Source organism: Phoxinus phoxinus, assembly GCF_949152265.1.
Source record: "Phoxinus phoxinus genome assembly, chromosome: 24".
In the NCBI taxonomy this organism is placed as follows: domain Eukaryota; kingdom Metazoa; phylum Chordata; class Actinopteri; order Cypriniformes; family Leuciscidae; genus Phoxinus; species Phoxinus phoxinus.
In genome coordinates, this window is record NC_136899.1 from 241,888 (window position 1) to 255,811 (window position 13,924).

General features: G+C 46.6%; 1 protein-coding gene across 1 annotated transcript in view; it reads left to right on the top strand.

Moving 5' to 3' along the window:
- Nucleotides 1–6,480, top strand: part of hus1 (HUS1 checkpoint clamp component) — a 16,861-nt gene extending 10,381 nt beyond the window's left edge. The window contains exons 4-8 of the mRNA XM_079602195.1: nucleotides 157–264; nucleotides 334–408; nucleotides 2,629–2,728; nucleotides 4,483–4,614; nucleotides 5,692–6,480. Coding sequence (XP_079458321.1) covers nucleotides 157–264; nucleotides 334–408; nucleotides 2,629–2,728; nucleotides 4,483–4,614; nucleotides 5,692–5,774 — 498 coding nt within the window. The 3' untranslated portion in view covers nucleotides 5,775–6,480. The remainder of the gene's footprint in view (nucleotides 1–156; nucleotides 265–333; nucleotides 409–2,628; nucleotides 2,729–4,482; nucleotides 4,615–5,691) is intronic.
- Nucleotides 6,481–13,924: the final 7,444 nt, after the last annotated feature.

Sequence of the window (13,924 nt, forward strand, 5' to 3'; positions counted from 1 at the left end):
ACACACACACACACACACACACACACACACACACACACACACACACACACACACACACTCTCTCTCACAACGTCAGACTCATAGTAATAATCACACCTCTGCTGTGTGTGTGTGTGTGTGTGTGTGTGTGTGTGTGTGTGTGTGTGTGTGCTCCAGCCCTCTCTCTCCGGGGTCAGTCGTGTGGTCACTCATGATATCCCGGTGGATGTGATTCCCCGGAGACTCTGGCACGACTTCAGGGAGCCGCAGATGCCAGACTATGATGTGAGTGTGTGTCCGGTGTGCTTGTATGGAGCAGCATTAGCGGTTATAGTAACTCAGTGATGTGTTCAGGTCAGCATATATCTGCCGCCTCTGAAGACCATGAAGAGCGTCGTGGACCGCATGAAGAACCTCTCCAACTATCTGGTCAGTTTGCTGTGATGGAGTTAGTCCCGCCTTCTAATTACTCAGCCAATCAGCAGTTTGTAAAGTGCCAACTGACAACCTTTGATTGGTCACGTGATCAGTGTCCCCAGCGAAGGCCTCATTGACACGAAAACAGTTTTTTATTATTCCACGACAAGCGGTTTTCCTCTGTACTGATAAAAACGTTATTAGAATTATTCCCGTTCACACGGATCCGCGGAAACGACTAAAAACGCTGTTTTATTATTCAGGCCAGAGAAGTAAATGTTTACAAATTGTTTGAAAAGTTTACACTGAGATGATAACAGAATCGTTTTCTAAAACTTGGAGACAGGAACCCCAAAAAATGTCATGGTCTGCGTTCTCGAGACTCAGGCGCTGTTGTGCGGATGAGCGGCCCGAGCGCATTCGAGCGGTGTCGTGTTAGCGGCCGCTACGTTAATCACTAATGATCGACGCGACGGAAGAGAATCAATCAAACTAACTTTATCTGGACAATAACTTTACTCTAGAGCTGCTGTAAAGCCGGAACAGTAGCCGCGTTTCCATTACCCTTCAAATTGCGCAAATTGAAATTGCGAATTGAAAATACGCCCAATGGAAACACGTCAATTTCGCAAAAACTCGCGTTTATCGCAAAAAAGTTTTTACGCTCGCATGAGGAGGTTTTTCAGGCAATTCGAAAAAGGAATATTTCGCAAAACTGCAATGGAAACAGTTTTTGCGCATTTACAGTCACCTGAAGACGCGGTGTGTTTGGGGTCCTGTCCGCAAATAATAATAATTAGCATCATTACTAGGCTACAGCCTATTTAGAAGACGCTTTTATCCAAAAAATGAACAAAGCAATTCGTCAAATGTCATTCATAATACGGCCGACAATAATAATACAGGACTAAGATTATCACAAATAAACACAAGATTTTCACGCATATCCAAGGGTTTGTGGAGCGGAGTGTGGAACGCGCACTGGACGGCACGGAGGCGCGCGCGCGAACACTTTTTCCTATCAATAGTGAAACAATTTAAAATACTCTATCATTTCTGGTCATACAGAAAATAATAATACATTATTATTTTCTACTTTTATAAAACTACTTTTATTTGTTTAAACAATAACAAGAAAACGTTGTGCTTTTGTAAAATAAAATAAAACAATCAGGCGCGTTTCATGATCTCCGTGAACTTGAGCACGAGAACTGAAACAAAATATAGCCTATAGGCTTCCACTTTAAATCGAACAAATTCGAATCGAAAGCTATTACATTTTGTTCTGATTAAGTAATCCGTATGAAAGGTGCATTTCTCTCTAAAAGCGCATCTGAACAGCGGAGATGGAGATCTTAGCCGACTTAGAAAACAATAGTTTAATATTGGCTCTTCTCATTCAGCACTGCGGGAAATTATCAATTCCAGGTTCTAATTTGGCCTTAGAAAACCAGTAAAATCGACATGTTTTCCATATTAATTTGTGTATATTTTACATGTTTAATAAAGGGGCAAAAAGTCATTAAACAAAAATCTGAAAATTCGTTGATATTTTCTTTTTTGCGCAGCAGTTGGTGTAGCCAGTTCAAATTAAACTTTTGGTGTTCAACTTTGCGTTTTAAAAATACAACCGTTCATTTTTCGTTTTTCAATTAGGCCTACGGGTTTAAAAAGGAAAAACGAATGGACACAAAAGTAGCCTACATGGATCGGAATAGGAGACAGTTATTTATTAAATTCATAAAATAAACAATAATTAGCCTATAGGAATACTGGATTCTAAACCTCAAAGAAATGTCACAATCAAAACCTCAGAGCAGAAATGAGGGGAAACACCCAGAAACTCCTTATATATCATATAAGGTATAAGGGTCTTTCCCTGCCATTAATGCTTGGATAAACACGTACGTCTCCTTCCATTATTAATAATAATGTCTAATGCGGTGGCTGTGATATTATAAACCAATGTCCGTTGCCGTGATTTTTGGAATGACTTATCGCGAGAGAAAAAAGGACGTTTTAGTCGCATAACATCGGTTAATGGAAACGCCGTCATTTCGCAATAGTTTTTTATCGATATTTAGATAATAGCGCAAAACATTTGCGCAAATCTGTAATGGAAACGCGGCTACTGTCACTGTGATCTCCCGTCATCGCTGTAGAGCTGCTGTGGAACTGTGTGTGCGAGCGCTGTATAGATGAGGATGTGCACTGATGTGTGTCTGTGTTCAGGTGATGGAGGCGAATCTCAACGGGGAGATGAATCTCAAGATTGAGACGGACCTGGTTTCTGTCACAACACACTTCAAAGAGCTGGGGAACCCACCCTGGGGTGAGCACACACTCACACACACACACACACGCACTCACACACACACACACACGCACTCACACGCACACACAGACACGCACTCACACACACACACACACGCACTCACACGCACACACACACACTCACACACACGCACACACACTCACACACACACTCACACACGCACGCACACGCACACACGCACTCACTCACTCACGCACACACGCACACACACACACTCACTCACTCACACACACACGCACTCACACACGCACACACACACTCACACACACACACGCACTCACTCACTCACACACTCACACACGCTCACACACACACGCACTCACTCACTCACACACACACGCACTCACACACACATGCACGCGCACACACACACACGCACACGCACTCACAGCACGTGTGCTCCTGATAGTGTGTGTAGTTGGGGTGTAACGATCAGGGCTTGCACAGACTAGTCGAGAGATCGGCTACTTCAACCACTAGTCGGCGCTGTCGGACACAATCGACTCCTTAACCACACATTAATTCACAATGTCACCAACAGACAGCAGGCGTGTGGGAGTACTGTAGTGTGCCAGCTCTGTCAGGCGCGCCGCTGTCTCCTTTCCACAAGCGCTTGCTTCCGTGGCGTCTGTCGTTGCGATGCAACCATGAACTGCGCTCATGATGACGAGGAAGTATCCGCGCAGGATGATGTCTAGCTCTAGCATTAGCTTTACTGCGAGATATCTGTCTGGAGATGAGAAATAAACCCCGCCTGTACAGCGATGATCAGCGGTTGGCCGAGCTTCCCATGATGTTACGGACAGGCCGAAGCTGATCGGTTGGGTTAGTCACATGACCTGCGGTGCGCTTACGGCATTCTGAAAGGTTGAGATGTTTTCATCTCGCATCGCGCGCCTGTAAAAACTAGCGCACCACGTCGCTTCCATTATGAGCGCGCTAACGAACTTGAGCGCGGAAAGGACGCGATGTGAACGGCCCTAAAGCGGACATTGCGTCTGAAATGAAAGGCAAGAACAGCTGTTTATTTGGCTTTACTCTGTTACATGAACATGTTTAAATGTAATGTCATAATTATAATGTTTTGAGAGTTTACTTATGTTAGTGTTGCATTAGGCTATGAATTAATAAATGTTTATTGATAAGAATTAGCTATATCATGTCTTTTCATTTACAGTAGCATGGACCACGAGCAGTCGAGTAACTCGAGTATTGTCTTGATAAGAAATCGACTAGCAGAAATCAGTAGTCGTGCAACCTCTACTGTACACACACACACACACACACACACACACACACACACAGAGCACGTGTGGTGCTGATAGTGAGTGTGTGTGTGTGTAGTAGGGGTGTAACGATACACGTATTCGTATTGAACCGTTCGGTACGCATTACAAACCGAAGGATTCGGTGCGACCAACTCGCACAGCGTTGCCCAACAAGCGGACCGAAACTGCACTACTCATTATTTCGTGCTTCACGGACCGTTTATCAGTTTGGACCAATGCAGCGCGAGCCGATCTTGATCCGGCGACACCGTTACTACAGCGCTGAAGATCCAGTGAGGAGCGTTCACGTTTCTCCGCTAGTAACCGTAGATCTCTGTTAGATCAAACAGCGCTGGCGTGGACACCAGGAGAAACTGTGCCGTGAATCAACTAGTTATAGGCTTTAAGTCCACAGATCTGCAACATTCTCCTGTGTGTGTGTGTGTGTGTGTGTGTGTGTGTGTGTGTGTGTGTGTGTGTCAGGTGAGGACGGGTCTCAGAGCACCAGTGCGAGTCACAGAGACTCAGAGTTCATGGCTCAGACACGCCTGGACATCCGGAAACTGCAGCAGTTCCTGACGGGACAACAGGTCAATCCCAGCAGAGCCATGTGCAGTAAGAACATCACCACACACACCTGTCCTGCACACACACACCTGCACATACACCTGAGCACACACCTGTCCTGCACACACCTGATCACACACCTGCGCACACACCTGTCCTAAACACACACACCTGCACATACACCTGAGCACACACCTGTCCTGCACACACCTGATCACACACCTGCGCACACACCTGTCCTAAACACACACACCTGCACATACACCTGAGCACACACCTGCACACACACCTGTCCTGCACACACACACCTGTTCTGCACACACCTGATCACACACCTGCGCACACACCTGTCCTGCACACACACACCTGTCCTGCACACACACACCTGTCCTGCACACACCTGATCACACACCTGCGCACACACCTGATCACACACCTGCGCACACACCTGTCCTGCACACACACACCTGCACACACACCTGTCCAGCACACACCTGATCACACACCTGCGCACACACCTGATCACACACCTGCGCACACACCTGTCCTGCACACACACACCTGCACATACACCTGTCCTGCACACACCTGATCACACACCTGCGCACACACCTGATCACATACCTGCACATACACCTGTCCTGCACACACCTGATCACACACACCTGCACACACACCTGATCACACACCTGCGCACACACCTGCACACACACCTGATCACGCACATACACCTGTCCTGCACACACCTGATCACACACACCTGAGCACACACCTGCACACACACCTGATCACGCACATACACCTGATCACACACACACACACACACACCTGTACACACACCTGAAGACTTTTTAAAGCACATAAGTGACTCTACAAAATCTAACACATCTAATACAACATTCAAATTACTAGACAAAAAATGATATCCTGAGAGAAGTGGATTGTGAGGCGTATATCTCCATAGACCTCCATTCATTCTGCCCTCGCCTGTGAGCGCCCTCATGTGGAGCCAGAGTGCAACTGCAACCGTTCAGAAGCCGGCGGTTTACTGGGAGTGGCAGTGCTCCCCTTATTAGACATTCTCTGGTTTCACTTAAAATGCCTGTTCTGTTTTTTTCTACCTAGATATTGTTCACAATAGGATTCTTCACCTGATTTTCCTGCACGAGGATGTTTCTCTTCAGTACTTCATTCCCGCCGTGGTGTGAGACCAGCAATGAGGCCTTTATACGCAGAGCAACGGACCTGTCCATCTGGTCACCAGTGTTTCACAGGGGCAGTTCTTGGGCTCTTTTTATTAAAAATAACTTTGTTTTTGGAGTTTCCTATGTAAATGTGTGTATATATGAATAAAATGATTGTTTGATAATAGTATTTCTATTTAGAGCATTAATTTCCACCATAAACATTCCAAAGTTATGAATATGGTGCTTTTCACAAGAGATTGGTATTAAACAACTTTATGGAAGATTCTGCTGTAAAAGCCCACATTAAGCGAGACCGAGTACATGTGTGAGTTTGGAGGAAGAGAAATATACTTTATTGTCCCTCATAGGGAATTTTGTAATGGACTTCATAGCCAATCTTCGTAAGAAGTGCAGTCTCTGGTGAAGTCTGTCCCGCACCCGGTGGACAAGCGAGCAAAAGGCTGGTCAAGTTCAGCGGTGGGAGAAGGGAGAGAAGAAACAAGGAGTTCTGTAACTGACTGAAGCAATCAATTGTGACTGACCCACCGCTTTCGGACCGGCCGAGAGAACCTGATGAGCTCGGGGGATTTATACCTCCGGCTGGAGACACGAGTCTCCACAACGGTGACACGCGCCGTGTTGCTCTTTTACTCATTTAAAGTGTTGTTATATATTACCATAATAAAAATATGGTTTCATTTAAACTCAATAAATCTCGTTAAAGGTGAAATTTCGATCTTTTATGTCGTTTCTGTGATTCAAAGCGTTGCATGATGGGAAACGCCTGCCTAGTGCATCACGTGACGCGCGCGAAACAGAATCAAAATAGTATTATTTTTGTTATTGAAGGTTATTCATTTGTTATTAATGTTATGGATTGGTGCATGAGATACAAATGAAAATTGGGACAGGTTTTTAACAGTATTGTCCGTTAATCAAAACCGACGGCGATTGGCCGATCCTGTGAACGCGCTGAGAACAGTAACAGTAACAGTAAGAGTCTGTTTGATCCATAGACAGTATATTATAATAATAATATATAAGAGGTTTGAACAATATCTGAACAATAATTTACATGCATCGAGGAATCTTAAAGCTCTTAAGACAATGAACTTTTTTCAACTTTTTAATTAATTTCATTAACGTTTTCTGTTCTGTTTTTATGGTGTGTGTGTGTGTGTGTGTGTGTGTGTAACCCATGTGTGATGCTTTTTTATCATTTCGTAAAATGTTTGCTATGTAGCCTACTTATATTTTTTATATAATACCTTGACGTTAATAAAAAAAAGGAACACCTGAATTATGACACTAGCAAACTTGAATAAACTGGAGAGTTCTGTTAAAACTGTAATTTCGTCACATTGTACGAATCACGCCTATTTTCGCTCTACTGCTTCACATTAACTACTGCATTTGAGCGTCGAAAGATAATAAAGACCGAAACTAGGAACACCCCAATCTCACTACGAAAACGAATAAGGAAAAACAACCCGATGGCCCTCCGAGAGGCGGGGTGGAAGAAGGGCCAAAACAGACGGATTTCCCGGTAACGACTGGAACGGACACGGACAAAGATTCTAGGATCACGAGAAGATGCAGGTGTGGGTGGGAAAAAGTGACCACCTTCAGAGGGTTGCGGATCCACCAGGGAAGGAAAAAGTGTGAAGAGAGGGGGCCAACAGCAACATTGCACTGCAACCGCAGGTCAGACAAGAGGAACCCATGGCCAGGTCGCAAACCACAGCGCTGAGGGATCCACCGTTGCTGTGGAAAGGCAGGTGGAGGATACAGGAGGGCCCGCGATGGACACCAATGCCTCTGAGAGTGGCACTGACGAAGACACACACAGAACACAAAGCAACCCCAACAACCGCGAGCAAAGCCATAGGACAGAGAGAAAAGAACCCGGAAGGAGGCAGATGGTCAAATGGCCAAAAGCCAACGAAGGTGCGGTCTGGCAGAAGCTGGACAAGGACCTCAGCCTTATCCTGGAGTACTCATTGCGTGGCCAGGTGGAAACCAAGCTGAACCGTATCGGAGACATCCTGTATGATGAATGCATAGGCATATTTGGAGCAACTGCTGGAAAGTGGAGAGCTTGCCCAGTGCAGAAGGGGAGGAGGGAGAGGGAGATCGAGCAGTTGGTGAAGAGGCGGCGTCAACTCCGAAAACAGTGGAGGAAGGCATGCAGAGAGGAGAAGGAGGGCCTGAAACTACTGTGGGACGAGGTGAGAAAAGAGCTTGCCGGCCTACGGAGGGCAGAGCGCATCCATAAGCGCAGAAGGCGGAAGGAGAAAGAGAGGAGTAACTTCTTTAAAAATCCCTTTAAGCATGCCAGACAGCTGCTAGAGGATAAGAGAAGCGGAAAGCTTGAGATCACCAAGTCTGAGCTGGAGAGCTATATAAAGGAGCAGTACAGTGACCCAGCGAAGTCAACTCCGCTGGGATCCCCTGGGTATGTGCCTCGCCCAGCTCCTCCGACCTCCCTCTTTGATGCTGCCCTCCCCAAACTCAGCGAGGTAACAGAGGTGGTCCGGAAGGCAAGATTAGCCTCAGCCCCAGGCCCGAACGGGATACCATACAAGCTGTGCAAGTACTGCCCAGGGGTCTTGAGACACCTCTGGAAGCTGCTGAGAGTGGCCTGGAAAAACCAAGTCATCCCGTCAGAGTGGCAGAGAGCTGTGACAGTTTTCATCCCAAAGGAGCAGAACTCCAGAATGATCGGCCAGTTTAGGAGTATCGCCCTCCTGAATGTCGAAGGGAAGATCTTCTTCTCCATTCTGGCCAGGAGGTTGACAAGCTACCTCACAGGAAACGGGTACATTGATACCAGCTGCCAGAAGGCAGGTGTGCCAGGCTTCCCAGGGTGTGTGGAACACTCTGCAGTAATATGGGAGCAGATCCAAAGGGCGAAAAGAGAGAGAGGTGACCTGCACGTAGTGTGGCTCGACCTTGCTAACGCATACGGGTCAGTCCCTCACCAACTCATCGAGTTCGCCTTGGACTTCTTCCATGTCCCAATCGGTATAAGAGCCCTGGTGGCCAAGTACTTTGGAGACCTCCAGACGTGCTGCACCCACCAGGACTTCACAACAGGCTGGCAACAGCTGGAAGTAGGCATTGCCATGGAATGCTCAATCTCGCCCATCTTGTTCGTCACAGCCTTTGAGATCATCCTCATAGGGGCTAGGAAGATGGTCGGAGGAGTGAAACTGCCGTCAGGACAAAGGCTACCAGCAGTTAGAGGTTACATGGATGATATCACCACCATACTCCGGACAGCAGCTTGTACAACAAGGCTGCTGAAGAGGATCGACGAGCTTGTGGGCTGGGCGAGGATGAAGATCAAACCATCCAAGTCACGCAGTTTGTCGATCAAGAAAGGAGTCAGAAATGACAACACCATCTTTGTCGCAGGTGGTGAGAATATCCCATTGCTGGCAGATCAACCGGTTCGTAGCCTGGGTCGTACCTACACAGCAGAGCTCTCAGACAGGCAGATGGGGGAGACGGTGAGGAAGCAGCTCGCAGATGGCCTGGCCAAGATCAACCAAAGCCAACTCCCTGGAAAGTTCAAAGTTTGGTGTTACCAGGCAGTACTGTACCAAAGGGTGATGTGGCCACTGAAGATGAGCGAAATCCCCTCATCAGTGGTAACAAGATGGACGGGCTGGCAAACTCGTTCATCAGGAAGTGGCTGGGACTACCAAGATGCTTCTCAGAGGTAGGCCTCTTCGGGAGGAACACGCTACAACTACCACTGCGATTAGGGATGGCCCGATACCGATACCAGTATCGGGTATCGGCCCGATACTGAGCTCATGTACTCGTACTCGTACTCGTAAATGCGCCCCGATACCAACAACCGATACCAGGCAGCGTGTGTACAGTGTTTGTGTCCAGACAAAGAAGCACTGACAACAGAAAGTATAATGGGGATAAAAAAGAAGGCTGTCTATGAAGTAAATGTATCATATTAGTGAAATATTAAACAAAATATAGTAACGCCTATATAGCTGTGGTGCGCGAGCTGATAAGAGAAAAACGCGCAGTGGATTGAGCGCGCCGCGGCACCGAAGCGCGAGCTGGTCGAGCGCATCAGACGTCAGTGGAAAGTTTGTAGTTCAGTCGGATGTCAATGGCAAAGAAAGTAAAACGAGGCATGTAGCTTATTATTAACATTAACTGACCAGAGAGAGAGAGAGAGAAAGAGAGAGAGAGAGAAAGAGAGAGAGAGAGAGAGAGAGCGCGCACTTCTGTTGAATGCTCTGGATTGCTGATCGTTCACTCGGCACGTATATTTGGATTAAAACTAAATCGTATATGTAAGTAAAACATGAACTGTTACCTTATTTATGTTTAACGACATTATTACAGGACATTTGCAGGTCAAGAAGTTACATGAACTTCAAACATCCAAAGCGCGAGCCCCGAAAACCATCGCCTCAGACAGCGCGCGAACACTGAGTGGAATTATTTCACTATTGCGCTTGTACGGATGAATTAACACAAAACTATGTAAAAACGCCCGTCTTGGTGAGTATCCTAGTAAACAAAGTATATTATATGTCAAGTGAACGTAGACAGTATAATTCAAATGGGGTCCGTGCGTTCGGTGTTAAAGGGGCAGCAGTTGAATTAATCTGCTGCTGTGTTTTAATGTTAACCAGACAAAGGATTAACTCTTGACTAAATAGGCTACCTTTTTTTGTAACTTCACAAAAAGATCCATCTATATTTAATTTATACAGTAATGAATATGCAGTGCATTAAATATATTTGATGAACAAATTAAGTTTACATTTAATAAACAAATATGATTTGACATTCTTTTGGTTTCTCTACCAATACATTTAAAAATGACAAATGCATGAATTAAATTAATTGAAAATAAAAATACAGGTATCGGTTACGGTATCGGTATCGGCGAGTACCAAAAATGAAAGTATCGGTATCGGACTCGGCCTGGAAAAAGTGGTATCGGGCCATCCCTAACTGCGATCCATCAGTGTGGGATACAAGCAAGAGAAGGCTCGGTTGGTGCTGGAGATGAGGGAATCCACTGACCAGCTGGTGAAAGCAGCGGGCACCCAGATAAAAACGGGAAGAAAGTGGAAAGCCCAAGAAGACATCCCTTGTTCTGGTCAAAGGCTTCCAAAGAAGACCGAAAAGCCTTGGTGGTGGCGGAAGTGGCAAGAGCTGAGTATGAACGCCTTAACATCAAAGCGGTGTCCCAGGGCCGGCAAGGACGTTGGACGGCATGGGAAGGTCTCACTGACAGGTCCATGTCATGGTCCGACCTATGGAAGATCCCCCAAGCTAGGCTCAGCTTCCTGATCAGAGCAACCTATGACACCTTGCCTTGTCCCCGAAACCTCCACCAATGGTTTGGTGCTGAAGAGACCTGTTCCCTTTGTAATACCAGCAACACAAGCCTCCAGCACATCCTGTCGGGCTGCACGACAGCATTGTCCCAAGGCCGCTACAGGTGGCGACATGACCAAGTACTGAAGAAGCTGGCAGAGGTGTTAGAGTCATGCAGAAAGGAGGCGAACAGCAGACCTTCCGCTCAAGGACGACATTCCATCCAATTCGCGAGGGCTGGAGAGAGTGTCAGACCCTCCCGCCAGAGAGATATAGCAAGGCTCCTTTAACCGGGAAATCAGTGGACCATTTGGGTCGACTTGGGAAAGCAGCTCCAGTTCCCCAGGGAGATAGTGGAAACATCCCTGCGGCCAGACCCTGTCATGTGGTCAGAGGCGTGCAAGACCGTCCTCCTTGTGGAACTCACTGTACCATGGGAGGGAGGTGTGGAGGCTGCGTATGAGCGGAAGCGAGCCAAGTACTCAGATCTGGCGGCAGAGAGCAGGGAGGCGGGCTGGAAAGCCGTTATCTGCCCTGTGGAAGTGGGGTGTAGGGGCTTTGTAGGTTCCTCATCCGCTCGCCTACTCCGCGACATGGGATGCACAGGAGCGAGGCATCGGAAAGCCATGAAAGAGTTGGCAGAGGAGGCAGAGAAAGGCAGCTTCTGGCTGTGGCTAAGGAGGAAGGAGAAGAGTTGGGGGGCAAACACCTAGGGCATCAGCAGGGGGTGGCAGGGAGAGATCCCTGCCATCGCTCCGCCACAACGAGGCGTACTGGGGTTAAAGGAGCGAAACGTCGATGAGTGGTGGTCCCCAGCTGATGACCCGTTCAGGCCCACGGAAGTGTTCAGTGAGGTGTCACGGCACACCAGTTCAAAAGGCACTGGAGGAGGTGCGTCAGGCAGTGATGTCCAGCAGGAAAACCATCACCTGTATTTTGATATGGAATGTTTGAGATTTATAACTTTTTTATTGAGTTTATTTGCTGCAATATTCCCTCTTTGCAGCCACAGCAAATGGAATATGTATATTATTATAAAATAATTTATAACAGCTGAAAACACTTCTGATCTTCCGATAAAACATGCATCATTTCAAGAAGTAAAAGATTGAATGCACAAATGTTAATTATTAATATTTAGTAATATTAATGTGCTATTTAAATATTTAAACTTTCACACAAAGGAATAACTTTCTTCCCAAAATGTTTCTTTGCGAACAGAGACGGTGCCGTGAATAGGCCGAACACTGTATTATAGAAGAGTTATTCATGAACTATCAGTGCTCCAGTAGAGCAGCAGGTGGCGCTGTTCCCCAGCCGAGCTGAAGATCAACATGAGGCTGTTCAGCACCTGATCACTAACCGGCTCTAAAGGCCCTCAATCCACTGCACACACACACACACACACGCACACACACACACACACACACACGTTGTTCACCTGATGAAGTGTGTGAGGTTGCATATGGATCTGCTTCATCTCTGCTTTTTTATGTAGAAAAAAAATCCATTTCTGATTTTAAAGAATATAATTTTAACACGTGAAATTTTTTATAGTTGATTAAAAATCATTTCATGACATGTGAATGATTAAAAGTTTAATCGGCTTGCCATAACTCGCACTAATGAGAATTACTGACACAAACTCTCAATCTAACAATTTAAGGTGACTTAAAACTCACGCACTTGATGTATTCACACACTTTTGGGCTTCAGAGTGTGTGTTCAGAAACATGGCTTCTCCTATCACTGCTTCTAAGACCCAACATCTAGCCACTGGTGTGCCTCAGGGCTCAGTGCTGGGACCACTTCTCTTCTACATCTACATGACATCACTAGGATCTGTGATTCTGAAACATGGCTTCTCCTATCACTGCTACGCTGATGACACACAACTCTACCTCTCATTCCAACCGGATGATCCGACGGTAGCCGCTCACATCTCAGCCTGACAGACAGACATTTCTGGCTGGATGAAGGACCACCACCTTCAACTAAACCTTGCGAAGACAGAGCTACTCGTAATCCCGGCTAACCCAGCACTTCATCACAACTTCACCATTCAGCTAGGCTCGTCATCCATAACTCCATCAAGATCAGCCAGGAACCTTGGAGTTGTAATTGATGACCAATTGATCTTCACAGACCACATTGCTAGCACTGCCCGGTCATGCAGATTTGCCTTGTACAACATCAGAAGGATCAGGCCCTTCCTATCAGAGCTACACAACTCCTTGTCCAGGCGCTTGTTCTATCCAGACTGGACTATTGTAATGCTCTCCTGGCTGGTCTCCCAGCTTGCTCTGTCAAACCTCTGCAACTGATCCAGAAGCTGCAGCTAGAGTGTCTTCAACGAGCCGAAGAGAGCACACGTCACTCCTCTCCTCACCAAACTGCACTGGTTGCCAGTTAGAGCTCGCATCAAACTCAAGTCACTGACGTTTGCCTACAGAACATCCACTGGCACTGCTCCCCTGTACCTGAACTCATTACTTCAGACTCATGTGCCGTCCAGAAACTTGCGCTCTGCAAGTGAGCGGCGTCTGGTGGTGCATCATCTCAAAGAGGCTCTGGATCTCTCTCTCGGACCTTCACCATGACTGTTCCTGCTGGAGATGATCTGCCTAACTCAGCCAGAGCTGCTGAGTCCAGAGACATCTTTAAGAAACTGCTGAAGACGAGTCTTTTTCGGCAGCACTTGATCCAGTAACACTAACACTTTCTCCTCTATTCTAACTTTAAAAAACAAAACAAACAAAAAACAAAACTACGTTGGATTGTACTGTGAAGGGTCATAGCACTTACAT